General features: G+C 33.7%; 2 protein-coding genes across 5 annotated transcripts; both read right to left on the reverse strand.

Annotated features, from left to right (window-relative positions):
* Window positions 1-2,749: 2,749 nt before the first annotated feature.
* On the reverse strand, window positions 2,750-4,376 carry LOC127166088 (uncharacterized). Of its 2 annotated transcripts, none has more exons than XM_051111182.1 (5): window positions 4,326-4,376; window positions 3,856-4,233; window positions 3,480-3,629; window positions 3,322-3,359; window positions 2,750-3,242 (listed from the first exon to the last, which is right to left on the reverse strand). In XM_051111182.1, exons 2-5 carry the CDS (start codon window positions 4,184-4,186, stop codon window positions 3,129-3,131), a joined length of 633 nt encoding a protein of 210 aa, XP_050967139.1. In that variant the 5' UTR covers window positions 4,187-4,233; window positions 4,326-4,376; the 3' UTR covers window positions 2,750-3,128. The 2 variants fall into 2 exon arrangements, with proteins under 2 accessions (XP_050967139.1, XP_050967133.1); XM_051111176.1 differs by having other exon boundaries at window positions 4,322-4,370.
* A 2,206-nt stretch (window positions 4,377-6,582) lies between these two features.
* On the reverse strand, window positions 6,583-18,993 carry stim2a (tromal interaction molecule 2a). Of its 3 annotated transcripts, XM_051111088.1 has the most exons (13): window positions 18,697-18,993; window positions 18,341-18,484; window positions 18,017-18,147; window positions 15,547-15,661; window positions 15,336-15,447; window positions 14,135-14,250; window positions 13,506-13,683; window positions 12,257-12,434; window positions 12,018-12,179; window positions 10,946-11,046; window positions 10,546-10,784; window positions 10,134-10,317; window positions 6,583-9,341 (listed from the first exon to the last, which is right to left on the reverse strand). In XM_051111088.1, exons 2-13 carry the CDS (start codon window positions 18,456-18,458, stop codon window positions 7,994-7,996), a joined length of 2,982 nt encoding a protein of 993 aa, XP_050967045.1. In that variant the 5' UTR covers window positions 18,459-18,484; window positions 18,697-18,993; the 3' UTR covers window positions 6,583-7,993. The 3 variants fall into 3 exon arrangements, with proteins under 3 accessions (XP_050967045.1, XP_050967037.1, XP_050967053.1); XM_051111080.1 differs by having other exon boundaries at window positions 18,341-18,993; XM_051111096.1 differs by lacking the exon at window positions 6,583-9,341 and adding an exon at window positions 9,657-9,763 and having other exon boundaries at window positions 18,341-18,993.
* Window positions 18,994-21,040: the final 2,047 nt, after the last annotated feature.

Genomic DNA, 21,040 nt, shown 5'->3' on the forward strand with positions numbered 1-21,040 from the left:
TATGTATGTATATGTATATATATGTATATATATATATATATATATATATATATATATATATATATTCATATATATATTCATATATGTGTGTGTATATATATATATATTCATATATGTATATATATATATATATACGTGTGTATATATATGTATATGTATGTGTATATATATATATGTATATGTATGTGTGTGTATATATATATGTATGTATGTATGTATGTATGTATGTATATAAAAAAGTTATATATGTCTATAAAAAGTTTCTAATACCGAGGCTGCATTTGATGGAAAAATACTGTCAAAACAGTAATATTGTGAAACAATAACATATTTTTAATATATTTTAAAAACTAATTTATTCCTCTGATGGAAAAAGTGAGCATTTTAGCAGCCATTTCTTACAGTCTTCAATGTTGCATAATCATTGATATATTCAGAAGTCACATCTGCATCAGTACCATACATTTAACTCTGTTTTGTTCTATTTTTGGCAAACTAGTTTTCACATTTGTTAAATGACACATTTGTGTGACCCCAATCTGTTGCATGATCAAGTGGAAATCTTTCTGGTTTCCTTCCTGACTGAGAATGAAAAACCATTCTGCTGTAATTAGTCAAAACTGAGAATGTCAACATGCAGAGGAGTCTAAACACAGAGGCTTTTCTGGGGAACTCAATTAAAAAAAAAATCACACTCAAAGATATAAAAATACAACTTTATATATATATACATACATATAGTGCACACCTTAAGAAAAAAATGTGCTATTCACTGTGCCTAAAATGTATAATTGCAGAAAAAATATGTATGTATTGAATATTTATAGAGCAAATGATTTTGTGTGACAATCAATCATACAAGTTGTTTATTTTTGTTTTAAAATCGTATAAATGTATGAGCTGGCGTGAGGGGCCTGTTACCCCACACACGGGGGAAAAGGCTCATCAACATGAGGCAAAAGGCACACAGTATTGATTTAAATACTTTAACTAAAATGGTTTTTAAATAATGTTCAAGTTAATACTTGTTCACAACAATCACTTTAGCAAAGTTTGTACTTTTTTCTGCTTATTTTGAATTTTTTCAATAAATATACTGCATTAAAATGTTAATATACAAAATATATTTTAAAGTACATAAAATCATTTTAAAAATAAAAGAAATTAAAGATAATAATTTAAAACAGATTTACAGTAGTAGCAACAAATGCTATTTTTTATATGATGTAATTAATATCATGATTTTAAATATGATGGTTCCATTCTAAACATGGTGATTATCTCTAAGATGTGCACATAATATATGATATTTACCATCTGAATCTAACCATGTCATGTCAACAAATGGAAAAGTCAGCCATCTATTAATTATCATGTTAATTATTGTGCCTTTTAGCCCCAACAGCAGGGGAGTTTTTTATCCCAAATACCATATTGTTATCTTAAACAAAACTGAAAATCATTAAGAAGACATTGTCTCAAAATATATGCATTCATTTTAGCAATTCTCATTTGCTAATTAAATCTACATTTTAAAAAACATCAAATATTAGATCAAGTAAGCACAGAATAAACTTTGCGCTGCTGCCCGCTATCCCATCAAGGATCAGACAAATTTGCATGTGCATCTTGAAAAGCGAATGTTTTGGAAAGTGCTACGCAATCTAGTAGTTTAAAGGAAAAATATATCATATGCGCCTTTAGTCCGTTGTACCCTAAATCATTTTGTTCTAGGTGTTTTTCTATAACAGCCCTGCATCTGTGTGAGGGAGGAAACTGTTGGTTTGTATTGTAATGGTGCTCCACTGTAAAAACAAGAAAGCACTACTGCTTGAAAAGTAGACTTTGTAAGTACACATGATTACATACTTGTTTCATTTAAAAAAAGAAAACACGTTCCGAACATTATTTTACATAAATAGCTGATTCTGAACACTAATGTGCATACACAATGGCTACATTTACACAGTCAAGATTGATAAACATTTATGTAACATAACAGGTAATGATAGTAAATATAAAAACGTTGTAGCATTACATCTTTAACAGTGTTGGGGAAAGTTACTTTTAAAAGCAATGCATTGCAATATTGAGGTACTCCCTAAAAAAGTAACTAATTACGTTAGTTACTTTTTATGGAAAGTAATGCGTTACTTTTTAAATCTGCGCAGGGCTTGCTTGTTTGTTTATAATATAAAAAGTTATATTTTTGCCAAATGTAAAAGCCTTTTCACACCAAAAGCCTTAGAAAAGTAAATTCACGTCTGTACAGCAGACCGCAGAAGAAAGAAAAGTCAACTCTTCAGCAATATAAAAAAGGAAAAAAAATGTTACATTATCTTGAGTAATTTTTGCTTATTAGTATGGTTGAATTGGAACATCGAAGGTCAGCAACAGACATCGCATAATAAAATGGGATTAAATGCATAAAGGGTATTTGTATCATTTAACATATTTAATTGTTGCAGGTTTGCGTCATATTCTGAGTTAAATTTCACTGTTTTTATTCATTTTGAGGAATACTGAATCTGTTTTTTGTGAGTGAGATGAATTAATGCATGTTCACTTTTATTCTAGAACTAACATCTTACACCCGATTTCTCTTCAACATGGGGACAGGAGAGATTTTAATCAGTAAATGGGGGTTGGGGGGGGGGAGTAACTCAGATATTTTCTTGTCAATTAAAAAGAAATGTGTTACTTCACTAGTTACTTGAAAAAAGTAATAATATTACGTAACTCGCGTTACTTGTAATGCCGAACCCCTAACACTGATCTTTAATGATTTGGGCTTTTCACATTGCGCTGAACCCTGGGTTTTACAGGCGTCTAAAAAAAATATAAAATGGTAAAAAAAAACATGTCAATGAAGAGGTAAAGAAGAGCCCGTTTCATTCTTACCTTTATAGTTCGAAAGTCCATTTAGGAAAAACTCCCATCAATGTCCCCGACACTGCAAATATGCAAATAAGAACGCAACCTAGGGATGTATCGGGTGAAACCTACGTTCCTGTATACACAGGGTTTATCAACTTCGGGTTAATTATGAACAGTCTGAAATGTGTGTCTAATCGCGGTTTAGAATGACCAAGGGTAAACGAGAGTTCCAGAATCCTCTTCTTTTTAGCTTATGTTCTTTTTGTTCTGACCTCAGTGTAAGTACAAAAGTCTGAATTCTGCAGTGTCTTTTTCTTCAGCATGGAAAGTGTGTTCAATGATGCGTAGCACACTTCATCTTCACTCTGTGGGGGGAAAAATGTTATGTAGGCTACTTAACATAAACATGGCCTGCTGCGATGTCAGGATGTACATATGTAATACCTCATAATGTCTGCTCTCCGTCTGCGTAGCTGTAGAAACTGTAGGACATTATACGAAAATAACAGTTCAGAATGTAAATTTTGCAACAATGGAATAATCAAATCTGCTGTCTGGAACGTCATAACTCTGATGAAGCAAGTTCAGGAATGAATGATCACCTGTAGTTTTTCTCTGACAGAGGCAGAACACACAGATGGAGAAGAGAAGAACACAGACTGGACACACACTGAACAGCAGCTTCCAGCAGAGGTCTGTTACAGGAGGTGTTAAGGTGCTGTTGAACCTCTCGACATGAGGAGACACTGGCTCTACATGAAACGTAAGTGAAAGTAACTTACTCAGTTATATATTTTTAAGCATTCCTTGTGTTATGTGTTGCCACAGTGAATTTATCTTGTACATCTTGTTTACCTTGTAAACGTAGCTTTTTGCATTTCAAATTAATTTTTTGGTTTTCTGGCATCTATATAGATATATGACAGGGTTTGTCAAATATAGCCTTTCGAAGCAATATAAACAGAAATATTTTCTTACCCAAAACAGATAGTCGAGTACTTCTGTTTCCAAACTTGTACTCCGAGCTTGTGATGCTGTTCACATCATGTGCTTTTCTTTCTTTTATTGCACAGAAATACAGTCCCTCATCAGAGATACTGATGTTTGTAATATGTAGATCATAGGAGTTACTGGAGCTGTTGAGCACAAAATTAAAACGTGAAAACATCCCCATGAACAGGTTAGTAGCCTCTATTAACAGAGATGGTTGATGCTCATGTGAGCAGTTTCTCCACCAAAAAATGTGTGATCCATATGGCACAACACAGTCACAGTAGAGAGTGATGTTGTCTCCTGCTTTAACTCTCATGTCCACTTCTGTTCCAAACACTCTCTGCTGTTCACAGAACAAAACACCTGCAAAAGCAAATACGAGTGCAAATACATGAAAATGACTGTCAATCAAATCAAAGGAATGCAACAAAAATGGCAAAAATGGACTTACATACAAGCATGAAGACAATAACTATTGCTTGCTCCATCTCAGTGACTGATAGGATAAAAGGAAAGGGTCTTCAATGTAAATGTCATCTGTCTGACAGTGGTGGGAGGGATTTCTGACAAAGGGCTTTGAGGTTGGGGATTTTTTTTCTCTTACTTAGATTAAGGGTTTTATCCAATTCATTAGTATTTTAATTAGTCTACATTATCGCCAAAGTTTGATTTTGTAAAACTCTCAAAGTAAAAAATACATTTTCATTCTAATATAAAGTAGCTTACAATTTTTAAAATGTATCAAATGTTACATTGTTGTCAGCATATCACAGATCATTTGTGGCAATCAGTTAATGTCTAAAGGAAGCTGAATTGAAATACTGTAACTAGCAACATGCTGAGGTTTAATAACCTGTTGTTATAAAAGCCTTTAGAAGAATTTCAGAGGTAACATTTAAGTAGGCCATAACAGGAAACCTACTGTCACATCCTGTTACACAAGTCACTTCTCAAGTTCTGTCAGCTTCATTGACACCTTTCTTCAGTGAACGTCAAAATGTTTGGTTTGGCCACTAAATGCCTGAATTTACTAAATGTGTGCATAATTTTGTGTGTTCTTGTGAGGATTTATTTGCTTGTGATGTGTATTGCTCTGGAGCCTGATAAGATGTACATACGTTTCCGTAACCATAACCTCAACCCACATATTTTTTCCATTTAGGTTTGTCATGTAAACTAAACAATCTGTAAATGTTACACACTGACGCAGTGAGATCTGAAAGTTGCGGTTTTCCTGTTTCTGCATAAATCAGTTTAACATGGCCTCTTAAAATGTTAGTTTTAAAAAACAGTCTCTGCAGGTTAACACTTTAACCTCAAATGTGCAATTGATTATCCTGCGTATACTAAAAAAAAAAAAATAAATAAATAAAATAAAATAAAAATAAAGTAAATAAAGCTATAAACAAACAAATAAAAAAAACAGTAACTACCACTAGAAACATCTGTGGTTAAAAAAAAACATTAAAGAATGAGTTACCACTTTACAAGTACCAGTGAACAGCATAAAATCATCAAAGATTCTGGAAAACACCCTTTTTGTTAGATCAAACATTTCTAAAATTGATAAGAAAAATGCAGAATCAAACTAGGGAGATTCATGACACTTTAAATAACCAATGCTACAAGCTAAGACCATTCAAAACAATGACAACAAAAAATAAAAAAATAATAAAAAAATGTTAGATGTTGTGTCAAGACGTTCAAGACCATTTTAACTACATATCTCTAGAAACAAAAATAGGCCTAAGGATGTGTTTGTGAATATCTTGTTTATTTGCTGTTGCTTCAGATTATATGTCAGATCATTTTCAATGTTAATCTTTATCTAAAATATTCACAGACATTTATTGTCAGTAATCATGCAAAGTTTGGCAAATCCAGACACTAATTGTATCATTGTAGAAGCCTGGTTATTTTCAAGGTTATAAAGATCTGTAAACCCCTGACTGCTCGAATGTGCAGTCAAGGAAAAGGTCACCTAAAAATGAAAATTTGCTAAACGTGAACTCACCCTCACATATCCAAGATATAGTTTTGTTTATTCATCTAACCAGATTTGGAGAAATTTAGCATTAATTACTTGCTCACCAGTAGATCCTCTCGAGTTCAAACAGCTGATAAAAACATCACAATGATCCACAAGTAATCCACATGACTCCCGTCCATCAATTTATGTCTTGTAAAATGAAAAGCAGTGGGTTTGTAATAAACAAATCCATCACAAAGATGTTATAACTTAACTAGTCATCAGGAGAGAAATATGCATAGATTAAACATCATTTATAAGTGAGTCCTAAACAGTCCTAAACAGTCCTAAACAAATATGTTTTTTAGGTTTTTGTCTGAGAGGACAACAGGGGCTGGACTTTTTGACTGGAGGAGCATTATTATGGATTATGGACTAATATTTTGGACAGAATCAATGGTTTATAGTTAAATACGTTGATGAATTTGTTTCTTATAAATACTTCACCGCAAAGGATCCATTGGTGAGCAAGTGATGTAATGCTAAATATCCAAATCTGTTCAGACGAAGAAACAAACTCTACATCTTGGCTGGTAAATATTTAGCAAATTTAAATTTTTGGGTGAGCTATTTCTTTAATATCAATTTTCACAAGTTGTGGGATTCCATAAATATCTGAAATGGCATTAGGATAAATGTAATTTCAAGAAAAATATTTCTCCAGTCAAATTTATAAAATTGCATACTGAAAAAAAAAAATGTTGCCCCATATGCTGTACAATAAAATCAGACAGACACCACCATAATACATATATAAGTCATACAATCTGTGTCAAGGTCAAGGTTTGTAAACTACATTTTGGAAAATAAATGTCAGTGTTTTATCCCAAGTAAAAAAGTTATAGATTTAAAATTCATTTATTTTATACTAAGCATAGTATAAGTCTATTAACATATTTACTTACATATTGCTCAAAACTGATATAAAAATTGTAACTAAATCATATTTGGAGTACTGCTTGTGCACAATGCACATTTCTTAATATTAAGCCTAAAATATGTTTTAATGTCACTATTGATAATGCAGATCGTATGATCTTTAAATAAAATCAGTCTTTAAATGTAAAATTTCTCAAGTGTACCTAAAGTATACCTGCAATAGTTCCACTTTAGCACAATCAAATACACTTACGTATATCTTTAGTTGGACTTCAGCACCACTTCCACACAATTAAAGTGCATTGAGTGCGAAATAAGTTGCTCCGATTTAGCAGATTTTAAATATAACAGTTTAGTATACTAAAAGTACAATTGCAGGGTGTTTTTATTAAGTACATAATATGTACATTTATTTGTAGTGTACTTAGCATGAAATAAATGTATTGTAAATACATTTTAGTATATATATTTTACTAGGGATGCCTGATATAACATATAATTAAATACAAATACCATCCTCCTTCATTAAACTGCAGCTGTTAAACTCTGCATAATATGGAGGACTAGCAAAATTGTACAAAAAAAAACCCTCCAAATTGTAAATAAATCTATAAATAAATAAACATGTATTAAATAGCAATTAATTACAAACCAAACCACATTTATTAATAATAGCCTAATTTTTATACAATATTGCTCGTCCTGTAGTAAATTCAGTATATTAGTTTTAGTAATTATTTGGTTTTGTTCTGTCTTTTGTCTGAATTATTTTTAATGACATTTTGTGAAAAGTAAATCAAATAAATAAAGTGAAGCATGTTGCGTTCATTTCTTCAATGCTACAATGATCTGTTAATATGCAAAAGTCTCAATACATCGGAGCAGAAAGTTCACATGTCCATGTCATAAATTGTTCAAATGATGAGCTTATCCTCAAAAACGAAAGAAAAATGTGCAATTAATATCTCATTCCACAGCTTCACTGGACAGAACATCTTACGCCATACAGTTGCTCTGAATCCAACTTGAAAAAGCGCAGCTCTGCTCCTTTCTTTTACAAGATTGCATCCATTTAGCTGAGGCCTTTTACAAGAAAATCCAAGGACACTCCATTCAGCATGTTAAGCTTTGCTTATGTTATAGTTTACAATGCAGCTTTCCAAGAAGAGACTTGGGCCTTTTAAAAGTGTCTGAATTCCTACTTCTTGTTGACCTTTATGTGTCTTTAGCTTTTTCCTTTTCCTTTTTCTTTTTGAATATATTCTTGAGCTTTGAAGATTTCTTGCCCTTGTCTTTACCGCCGGATTCTGAAGAAGACACATTAGCCGATTGACCTTCATTTCCAAGCAGGCTTTGGGTAGAGCAAGACACTGAAGCCGTGTGACTGAAATCCCCAGGACTAGGCAAAAGAGGGTTCTCGTAGGACTTTTCTAGAATGCCGTCATACACTAGTGTGCTGAGCGAGTCTGAAGCTGATTTCCAGAGTTTTAGGGAACCGACAGTGAGGTCAGGCGGGCCAAACTGTCCTGGGTTTGCAACCAGAAACTCCTCCTGTGATATCTTGCGCCTTGGAGCCTCCACAGATAGACCCACAATCTCTCTCTGTATTTTTCCATTGGAAATTTCCACAGAGCTGTCTATCTTGCGTTGTATCCGTTGTGTCTCCATTGCCAATTCTTGATCGTCTCGAGAGAATTTTTTGGAGGGAATTTCCATGCGGATGTCCCTGCTCTCTTTAAAGGACTTGCTTCTCTCAAATTCCTCTTTTATTATGTTCCTTGCAGCAGTGTCCATGGAAATGTCTCTCATTTTCAGTCTTTCAAAATCCGTGGGCACAACAAATTCATCTTGTGCCATCATTCGTGAAGGGATATCTTTCGAGGACTCTGTTTTGCCTAACATCCTAAATTTTTTAGAGCTTTCTGTTGAACTGTCAAAAGTGGCATCAGAGGAGTTTTCCCTAAACGCTCTTCCTCGCTGGATATTGGTTGGAAAATCCAGGTTTTCTTTGTGTTTAATGGAAGTGTTCATTAGGGCATCTGAATATCTAGTTCCACTTGTGGTATCTATATCAAGTTCTGCTTTTGGCATCACTCTAGAAAGGCTGTCCATATGATCTTTTCTTTCTCTGAGTGATCGTTGTCTCTGACTATCTATGCTAATCGCTGCTGGAGAAATCTTTTCTGTAGAGTAGTATCTCATTGTGGAATCTAAAGGTAGATCCCTGGGTAATTTCCTTGAATCAATGCTAGCTTCACTTTCTCCTCTACTCAAATGTTTAGGAGGATCAACAGAGGCTTCTAGTTCATCTCTAGATGTCTTTCTTGATGGAGTATTGATGTCCAGTTCTTCTCGCGAAACTTTTCTTGAGGTGTTCAAGGACTCGTCCGTCTCCTCCTCTGAGATTTTGCGCGAGGGACTGTCTTCTTCATCCAGGGAGATCCTTCGGGGCATTTTATCAGAGAAAATATATTTTCTTCGAGGAGGGACATCAAGGGTGCTGTACATTCTGCTGATGGACGACCCGATGGAATCTGTATCTGAAGATGTTTCCATAGACTCCCTGTCAAAGAGAGGGACACTCAGCAAATGTTCATCCCAAAAATAAATTAACATTAACTTGGATTATTAAATGCTGTAAAAATTGTTGTTAATTGTTAGTTCATGATATCTAATGCATTAGTGTCAAGAGTATTTCTAAAGGGGACATCAAACATCCATTTTCCACAAGTTGGTATGATTCTTAAGGGTCTTTATGAAATGTCTGCAACATACTTTGGTTTAAATTCATCAATGGTGATGTAAAACAACACCCTTTTTACCTTGTCTAAAACAGCTCTGTGTTTGCACTGACCTGTCTGTTCCGTGCATGTTTCTTTAAATGCTAGTGAGCTTCGCTCACCCCATCCCTCCCTTCTGTTTATTGTGTATTTGGTGGTGCATTATCATCAAAAACAAAATGAATCCACTGCATCCTCAGTGTCTCTGATTTTGGGAGAAAATAAAGACTGTTATGTTCAGTTCTACATCGAAAAGTCCAGCATTGTTTATGAGACATTGTTGTCGCTACAGCTGCTCGAGTGCGGAGAAAATGGCAGACAGTGTACAACTGGCTGAGGCGAAAATATGCTAATATGGGACAGTCTGTCAGTACCCATGGGAGGAGCTTAAGCAATATGAAGTCATATTCATACTCGATAATTCAGATTGTTTTGGTTTTTTTAGGTTTTGTTTTTTTTGTCATTGTAGGGTGGTTGTAAAAGTGGATTTTGCATGCAATGTCCCCTTTAAGAATCTTTAAGGTGCTCTTTTCTATGCAGTTCGATATCAAAAAAAAAAAGGCCGGATGACATACTGTTTCACAAGAGGGGTGAATTTGATATGCTCTTCTTCTTCATCTCCATATCGACGTAGTGGAGTTCGTATGGGAATCAGGAGGTCTGGGTCAGGTGATACGATGACAGGTGATGACACAATATGCCCAGATCGGCGAGAGCGAACCAGAGACCGTGGAGAACATTTCAGAGGTGCAACTGTGACTGAAAAGTAAAATATATATATATTTAATGTCCATTTCAAAAATCTAACATTGAAATTACTTAAATGTGCTGTAATGTGTTGTAATCTATTTTTTTCGATACCACACATAAAATGATATTAAATTGATATCCAATTGGATGACATGTTAATCTCACTTTGTATATGAAAACTTTGTATATGAAGAAAGAAAATGCATTCAACTAAGAAAGAAAAACCCAAGTACCAACCAGGAATCTGTGGTATAATCTGTGGCATTTCTTCCTCCATGTCCTCCACCGAAACAGGCACTTGATAGGACTGCATTGCAGCCCTTGGCATTAGCATCCAGTTGGGGTCTGGGTAAAGTGTAGCAGTGAGACTGGGTAGGCCTGCATTTTTCATCACAGGAAAACCACACAAGCCTTCGATCTGCTGCCACCGGTGTAGACGCTCCCGTAGACAAGCAGTCACCTCTGCTAGTGCATTCCTTTAACAAAATACATGCAAGTGTACTCATGATTCAAATATTTCCTTAAAATCTGAAATTTAGCATAGATACACTAGCCCCGAAATTGTTTGGATCCATATTTATTTATTTTTTTTCCTTGCATTATTTTAGAGTGTTTTATATGAGAATAAACAAATTACTTGGCCTCCAGAATTCTCTGATCCACTTGATCCAATGAGGAACTATGTGCAACATGAAGCGTACCCAACACAGAACTCCTTTTTTTCTTGATCTTCTCAGCCTGTGCAAAAATACAAAGTGATTGGATAATTATAGATTCTAAACATTATGATTAGTTCCCTGCAGAATTAAAATTTTCTAATACTTTACTCACCCCTATGTCTTTCTTTCTTCAGTCAAAAAGAAATAAAGTAAAGAAAGAAATAAAGAGGAAAACATTCCAGGATTTATCTCCATATAGTAGACTTCAGTGGACATCAACAGGTTGAAGGTCCAAATGGCAGTTTCATTGCAGCTTCAAAGGGCTCTACGTGATCCCAGCCAAGGACTAAGGGTCTTATCTATCTACAAAAATAATAATAATAATAATTTAAAATACTTTTTAATCACAAATGCTCATCTTGCACTAGCTCTGCGTCCTCGACTTCAAACATTACAGAATCATGAACATGCAGAGAAAGCCATTTACAAAAAGATAAAACGATGATGTCAGCCGATTTTGAAGTTGGAGGAGAAAATGAGATGGAGTTTTTTGCCTTATCCTACCTTTTTGGACCAAAATACACAGACGAAGAGCTAACCACACGAGACCTTTCCAATGTGATTACATAATGCATAGTTGTACCTGTAGCTAGTGCAAGATGAGCATTTGTATTTAAAAGGATATACATTTTTTTTTTAGAAAATGACTGTTCATTTTAGAAAATTCCTCAAATGGGATCATGTAAAGCCCTTTGAAGCTGCATTGAAACTGCAATTTGGACCTTCAACCCGTTGGCTCCCATTGAAGTCCACTATATGGAGAAAAATCCTGGGATGTTTTTCTCAAAAACCTTAATTTATTTTTGACTGCAGAAAGACATAAACATCTTGGATGGCATAGCGGTAAGTACATTTTTATCTTGGAAGTGAGCTGATACTCAAACTCAACTCAAAGGGCTAAACAACTGAAACCTGGCTGAAAATATGATTCACACTGTATTTGATTCCATGCAAGATAACACATTTGAGACTCATTCATCTCTAAAATACCTCATCTTTAGCTGTGACTAGTTGTTGTTCTGCTTTTTGCTTCTTGACGTTGTAGTACTGGACCTCTACCTCATGGGTGAGCTGTAGCCACAGCTGCAAAGATTCAGGAACTGACCATAGATACTGCATGTCTTTCTCAGCCCTCTTCAATGCATCACGCACCTGCAAAAGGAGCCCAGAGAACCATGAATGGATGGAGTCTTGTTAGATGTTTAACACTGAAAAATGCAGATCCTTACCTGTTCTAGCTCTTCTTCTGCATACCGAAGACGGGAGAGTTCACTCACGGCTCCATCTCGGAGTCTGTGCAGGCGGTTAGCTTCTTCCTGAGCACCCTGAATTTCATCCCTCATCTTTTCCTCTAGATTCTTCTTCTCTACAGCCACAGTGCGCTTCTCTTCCTGAGCCTTTTCTAACCTTTCAAACACATAAATTGCAATGTTTGTGCTGTAAGATCCTGAAAAAATGCTCTCTCCTGTATGTTGTGTTAGAAAGTCTAATTTTTGTGAATGGATTCCTTATGATTTAAATGAACTGGTTTAAAAGCTAATTTTATATATATATATATATATATATATATATCAGAGGTCGCTACAAGATCTATTAAGGCCACATTAAAGATTGCCAAAACGGTATTTATTGCTTGAATTTCCTAAGGAAATTGATAGAATTTGAAATCTGAGACTTTGTTTCATATCAAAAGTAACACAAAGCCTAGCCTATTGCTATTTATTGGAAGGAAGACGCACTATGTACTGTTCATTCATCAACTGAAAACAGCATAGACCAAGAGATCGATTGTTATTTAAGAACTGATATTGGTTAATTAAAATGAGAATCGAGAAATCGTTTTTGTTTTTTTGTTTTTTTACCCAGCCCTAGCGTATTTTGTTGTTTTTAAACACTGCGCTGTTATCCTGTAGGTTCATGATTAAAAACGAAAATGTGAACAAAAATAAAAGCAATTAAATGTGTTATTCTACTTACAATATGAAAATTACAATGACTGGTAATAATAGATTATGACAGAATTTTTACGACCCTGTCCGGACAATGTTGAAGTCTAGTGAAGTATATATATATGTATGTATATATATATATATATATATATATATATATATATGTATATATATATATATATATATATATATATATATATATATATATATATATATATATATATAAATAAATATAATTAAATAATTAATTTTTTTTTTTGCAGTTTATGTTTAGGTTTAATGAGGATTCATTTCTGACATGATAAATACACTACTGATCAAAAGTTTTTCAGATGGTTAATTTATATATATATATATATATATATATATATAGCAGTAATAACCACTACTGGATTACTGAATTATGTAATATTATGAACTTTGACTTGTTGAATCATGTATGAATCAAACAGGTTTTTTTTTATGTGAATAATCATAAGATTCATTCATGCTGAATGTGAACGTTCAGAAATCTAGATGATGTACTCACTGCTCCTGTAAGTCTCTGAGGCTTTGTTCAGCTCTTTGCAAGCTTTCCAGGTCCTTCATCATCTTTGAAATATGTACCTTAGATGCTTTATTCTGTACTCGGGCAAACCAGCATCCACCAATCCCCATTACGACTGACACTATCAGAACCAGGTCTTTCATCCAGTTGTGTGGGGGTCCTGGAGCAAAGGTACATGGGGATATTAGTCAGACAGAAATATTATGTGATGACTTTGTGTTTATTTTGCATGCTGACTGGATATCTGCTGAATATATTTTACACTCAGTCATTCTTATGTCTGTTCTCAACAGGCGTGCATGGATATTTGATTTCACGTGTGCAAATGATACACATCAGTCAGATCTATATTTAATAATGACATTTTAAAAGCCACACCTGTTTGATCAGAATTCATTATAATGTGGATTCTGTCATTTAATGATCTGATTTGTAATTGAAGCATACACCGCATATAATTCAATCAATGAAAAACAGCTCGTGTTGATCAGAGACTGAAATGTGTATATCCATAGTGTTCATAAATAGTCATAGTGTTTAACAGAGTTTGAAACACGGTTGTTTAAAAATCATTACATTTTTATATCAATATATGTAATATGTAAACATACGTGTAGGTGGGCCAAACAGCACTACATCCAGGGCTTTGAGCTTGAATTTTTGTTTGTGCTGCTGGTCCTGAATCTTCAAATATGTGCTCATAAATGATTGCTCATTGGAAGCAATCCTGTGAATATAAAAAGCAACAAACAAGCTGTGTTACTTAATCAATTAGATTCACTAAATACATTACCATTAAAATGTTTGGGGTCAGCGAAATTTGCTTTTTAAACAACTTAATCATTCTATTGAGCAATTATGCATTAAATTGATCAAAGGAAAGACATTTATATTTTATGTTACAAAAGAGCTCTATTTTAAGTTTGATGAACTTCCTATTCATCAAAGAATAGTTTCCACAAAACAGTTTCAACACAACAATTTTCAGCTTTAATAGCGATAAAAAAAAAGTTTCTTAAATAGCAAATCTACATTTTAAAAGGATTTCTGAAGAATCATGTGACACTGAAGACTGGAGTTATGGATGCTGAAAATTCAGCTATGTCATCACAGGAATAAATTAAATTTTTACATATATTAAAATAAAACAAGTAATTTTAAATCATTTTAATATTTTACATTTTTTCTGTATTTTTGAAAGGTATCACATTTATTTAGCGCACTAACCTAATTTTACATTATAACTTTACATTTTCATTCTGTTCTCTGTGAGTGCTGTCAGTATCTATAATATTGTAACTAAATAATTTGCACTGTAAACTGATATGCCTATAAAGTGTTGAACGGTTAATATATATATTTTTTCCTTATATATAATTTCCTACCATGAATATATCAAAACTTAAATTTTGATTAGTAATATGTATTGCTAAGAACTTAATTTACACAACTTTAAAGGTGATTTTCATCACATTTTGATTTTTTTGCACCCCCAGATTTCAGATTTTCAAATAGTTGTATCTCGGCCAAATATTGTCCTATCCTAACAAACTATACATCAATGGAAAGCTTATTAAATTTTTCAATTGAGACATTTTCTCAAAAGTCTCAATTTCTCAACTGACCCTTATGACTGGTTTTGTGACCCTGGGTCACATATTTTAGATGCTGTTGAAACATCTAGTGTGTGTCAATATATACCTAAACACAGAAAATGTTTTGTGTATATGTTAAGTACAAATACCTATGAATGAACACTAATGACATCAGGCTGATATGAGAAGGCACTTGCCAAAAGGTGATTTGTCTCACCTGGGCAAGGTGTTCCCATTGACATGTAGCTCTTTGAAGCCCTTTTCATACTGAGGCAACTCGACAAACTCTCTTAACCACCTCAATACGTCCTCCTGAGTCCAGTTATGAACTGACAGAGTGAAAGAAAGCAGTGAAAAAGTCAAAAGAGGGGAAAAAAAAGTGATTATACTGAGAACATGGCAAAACTCAGTTATGGAGACCATCTTACCCTCAGAAGATTTCCAGCTCTTCCAAAGCTCCTCCAAAGTGATATGCTGGTCTTCATGATGGAGTTTACTATGCTTGTTTGCCTGTTGTTGCTGCTGCATATCTTCAATGATGAACTACAGTAAGAAACAAAGAAGAGATGTGGGTGCAAAAGTAATTAATTTAAATTAACTTAAGAAGACCACCCTACACAAATCCTACAAATGCAATGACACACTTAAAACAACAGCTGAGTAAACATTCAACATCAAAAGAGCTCAAGTGTCTGTGAATGTGTTTTGGTATCTGTCTCTGCTGTAATCAGACAACCATGTGATTCCAGGCTTCTTCGTTGCTTCGATCTACCTAAAACATATCTATAGCAACAAGGAAAAGTAACCCAATACCAGAGACTGACGCACTTCAGGACATTACTTAGAAACTCATCCCACCCTGTTATGTTATGTGCCAAGCCTGAACAGTGTGTCTTAGGTGCTGGATGGAAACATGTGTTCTAAATTGACCAACAGGCTTAGGAGAGAAACTCAAGGGTGCTTTGGCAAAACAGCTCTTACACAAACATCACATAGACATACCAAAATGGTAACGCTGAGCTTGTCCTCAGACTAATACGTTTGTGTTACTCCACCACTTGTTCAAATTAGTAGCAACAGTATGTAATTCTGAGGATAGTTAAGTTCATGTCATGAAATACCAAATTGTGTTTTAAAAATTATTACATTTTTAACTGATTAGAAGAGGTTTATTTAGGGTAAGTTTGGGATTAAAGGCTCAAAATTATCTGTATACACTAAAGGTCAAAAGTTAAAAAGTAAGATTTTTGTTTTATTAAAAAAGCCTCTTTTGCTCATCAAGCCTGCATTTACTTGATCAAAAATACAGCAAAAACATCAAAATTTTGGAATATTTTTACCATTTAAAATAAATGTTTTCTATTTAAATATATTTTAAAATGTAATTTATTCCTGTGATTTCAATGTTGAATTTTTAGCATCATTACTCCAGTCACATGATCCTTCTAAAACATTTATTATTATGTTGAAAACAGCTGAGTATAATGTTTCAGGTTTCTTTGATTAATAGAAAGTTCAGAAGAACAGCATTTATCTGAAATAACATTATAAATGTCTTTATTATCACTTTTGATCCACTGAAAGCATCCTTGCTAAATAAAAGTATTAATTTCTATAATTTCTTTCCAAAAAATAAATAAATTAATTAATTAATTAAATAAAAATTATACTGACTCCAAGCTTTTGAATGGTATAGTGTACAAAATGTTACAAAAGCTCTTTATTTCAGATAAATACTGATCTTTGGATCTTTCTATTCATCAAAGAATCCTGAAAAAAATGTACATATCTGTTTTAAATATTGATAATAAATGTCACTGACACTAAAGACTGGAGTAATGATGCTGAAAATTTAGCTTTGATCACAGGAATAAATTGCATATATTCAAATAGAAACAGTTATTTTAAATAGGAAAAGTATTTCACAATATTACTGCTTTTGCTGTATTTTGGATACAGCAAAAGCAGAAAAGACTTCTTTAAAAAACATTAAAAATCTTACTTTTTAACAACTTTTGACTGGTAGTGTATGTAATTTATTTACGTTTATAATACATATAGAATATAAAGGATTTGCAAGATTTTTTTTTATTTATAAAGTTGTGCATTTACATTTTAGATGCTTTTGAAATGTCTATATTGTATGTTTCAATATTAGTGATTATATATCAATTTGGTTATAAAATAATAATAATAATAATAATAATAATAATAATAATAATAATAATGACTAAAGAAAACAAAACTTACACTTTAAAATAACTTAAGTATTATTAAGTAGTATTATAATATAATTTTATTTTACAACTGTAAAATTACAATACTACTATTTGGCTATCATTTTCAAATGTTTCAAATGTTATTTTTTAGTTAGTTTTAGTTATTTTTTAGTTTAAATAGCAGCCTTTGTAATAATCACCATATCCAAGCCATATATAATATATAATAGCCATAACCAAGCCATATCGCAATTTTGGTTTTATTTCAATTAACTGTGCAGCCCTAGTTTAAAGGCTTTGAAAAGTAACTAAAACTTTTTTTTGCAATTTTTGCAATTATTCTTCCAAAAATAAATTATGATCAGCTATTAAATACTTAATCAGCTGATTAAACAGCTCTTTTATTATCCATCTGACTGCAAATGGCCAGGAGGTGTGAAAACCCTGCAGGATTCACATTAGGGTGTGAGGAAACACATACCAAAAGCTGGCTTTTGTCAAAAAGGCTTCCTTGTTACATTCCAAAGCAAAGGAAAAACAAAATAAACAGAATAATAAACATGACTTTAAAAAAGAACATGTTCCACTTTAAAACCACAGAGTCGAAAACAAAAATACCATGACAAAGAAAACTTCTCTCTGACTTGTGTTCTTGTGAACATGTGAGAATGTTGATTACCTCAACACTCTCCTCCACCTCAATGCCTCCATCCTGATCATCATCCATCTCTCTGTGGATGTGCTGAAGAGCCTCCAGGCTGAAGCGATCAGCCTCTGTTATACATGGAGGGCTCACTTGCAGACATGGATCTGGGATGAAAAGTGGACAGAGGGGGATTAAGGACAGAGAGGTTAAGTCACCCAGTAAACATTTGCAATGTCAACAGGTTACCATTTCACTGAAAATGTCACGGATCTTCAGAATGCATAGTAAGCATGTTCTGATGTTTAGCGAGTATTATTATTTTTATTTATTTTTATGTATATGCTCGTGCACACGTGCCTATTGAGGTCACAGTCGTGTCCTTGTACAGTCCAGAGTGCTGCGGTTCATCGCTGGAACAGACGCAGATGATGATCCCGCGCAGAACGAGTAGTACGGTAAGGCAGAACTTATGCATCGCAGGGTTCAAGTGCCGCTTACTGTCTATGATTTAAAAAACACATGTGCATCCAAACGCAACGTTATGTGATATTGTTGCTATAAACAGCTCCAGCTCCAAGAAAAGCTGCGGTGCGCCGGTTAGAAAAGCAACTGTGGATATTTCACCAAAAAAATAAATCACAAAAAAGCTGTTTGTAATGTTTGCTTGCAACCCCAAAAATAAATCAAAGCGTTTAAAAAGGGCACACACATACCAAAAGCTGGGTTTTGTCAAAAAGGCTTCCTTGTCACATTCCAAAGCAAAGGAAAAACAAAATAAACAGAATAATAAACATGACTTTAAAAAAGAACATGTTCCACTTTAAAACCACGGAGTCGAAAACAAAAATACCACGACAAAGAATAGAGTCCTTTTGAAAGCCGGGTTCCGTATGAACGAAGTTACTTTTGAAGAAGCGATGGTACTTCTCTTTAGGAACGTTTGGATAATGAGTGTACTTGAAAGTGTTCTAGTTATTAAATGTCACCAAACTTTGTGCGCTCGCATTTTGCGTGCGTCTGCTCTTCTAATGCCAAAGAGAATTCACTAATCCTTAAGCAGCGTCCGACTCATGAATATTAATTAGATTGCGTGGCGCTTGCCAAGTAAATTGATTCGCTGAGAGGTATGAATATTAATTAGTTTATGTGATTGGACGCTCTAAGAACTTAGTAGAAACGTCAAATTAATATTAAACTATTCAATAACGGGTACGGATATTGGTCAAAACTAATACAAATGCGGCTAATTTGTGTGGCTTGAAGTAAAACAATGTCTTAAAAATGTTGACTAAAAACGTTTAAACTATTGTCTTGTCTTTACGAGTCTAATATTTTGGTTTTTAATGTCATTTTAATTTAGTTTTTCAATTTTTTTTATCTCCATACCCAACTATAGAATTTTGAAATGCTAGTTAGATAATATCAGACCATTTTTATGAATAAAATTTAATGAGGAACTTTAATTTTGAGGGCTTTCACAGTAAAAACCACATTTTCCTTTGCCTACATGTACACACACACTCAGTGCACAAACACTCAACACACAATCCTGGTCTCAGGATTAAATTTAGAGCCCTATCAGATTAACATGGCCGAAGACTCATATGCTCAGAAACGGCAACAGAAAGAAAGTTTCACGTTACACCTCAACAACTCCATATGGTCTAAAAATAAAACTGGGGCTTGACCGAGTGGATGCCAAGCAGTGGGGGAAATGTTAGGCCCTTGGAGCATGTACAAGTGACAGGTGTCTGTCATTGTAATTCAGGGCAAACTCACTTCAAAGTGAATATGAGAAACACCATCTCATTTCTGCCCCTGGTGGCCGGTGTATATGTCAACAATCTTTAATGGGGGAAAATTACATTCTGCTTTGCTTCTCATGAGGTATCAGTTAGCACAGAATGTTCATGTTGCTTTAAAACATGGGTTTGGTTGCATGCACATTTTAAGCTGCCAGTCTGATGTTTTTCTACCATATAGGATTCCACCACAATAGCTGCAGAATCTCTCATAACTAGTAGAGCAAGAACAGAGAAACTGGTGTAACTCAATTATCATTTCAAGAGTATTAGTGGTGTTGAGGTCTGATTTGTTTTTGGCACACTACAATGTAAGTCAATCCACTTCCCTGCTGTAAAGACTGCATCTCAATTTATATTGCACACAGTGAGAGTGGTAAACAGTGGTTATGTTCGGAATTGTATATCACTATACCACTACTACCATGAGGTTTCCTGTACTGCTACTCAGAGTGCAGCATGACTAAACTGGGGATTCCCCCACAGCAAAAAAAAAAAAAAAAAAAAAAAAATCTCTAGGAAACACTTTTTCTGATGTATGAGGTATTTAAACTGTGAACTATATGAAAATGTGTGTATACATGAAGCAACATCAGGGGGATAGTTCACCCAAAAAAATGTAATGTACAAATAAGATATTTTTAATGAAATCTGTGAGCTTTATGACCCTGCACAGACAGCAACGCTACTACCAGGTTCAAGGCCCAGAAAGGTTGTAGGGACGTTGTTAAAATAGTCCATGTGACATCAGTGGTTCAACTGTAATTTTATGAAGCTACAAGAATACTTTTTTGTGCTCAAAGAAAACAAAAATAATTTCAACAATTTCTTCTCTTCAATGTCAGTTTTTGACATGCATTCACGAGTACCACGACAAAAAATATTAAGCAGCAAATAATTCATAAACATAAGAACTGTTATTCATAATTAAGCATTAAATACAAAGAACAAAATGATTTAAGGATCATGTGACACTTAAGACAAGAGTAATGGCTGCTCAATTGCATTTTAAAATGTATTCAAATTGAAAATAGTAACATTTCATAATATTATTATTTTTATTGAATTTTTAATATCAAATACCACCTTGGTGAGCATCTTTTAAAATCATTATTATGCAAATTTTTCTACAATTTTGACAGCTAGTGTGTGCGTTTATACGTTTTATATACAGTTGAGGTTAAAACTTTACATACACCTTGCAGAATCTGTAAAATATTTTTTTACCAAAATAAGAGGGATCATACAAAATGCA

Source organism: Labeo rohita, chromosome 1, assembly GCF_022985175.1.
Source record: "Labeo rohita strain BAU-BD-2019 chromosome 1, IGBB_LRoh.1.0, whole genome shotgun sequence".
NCBI lineage: Eukaryota > Metazoa > Chordata > Actinopteri > Cypriniformes > Cyprinidae > Labeo > Labeo rohita.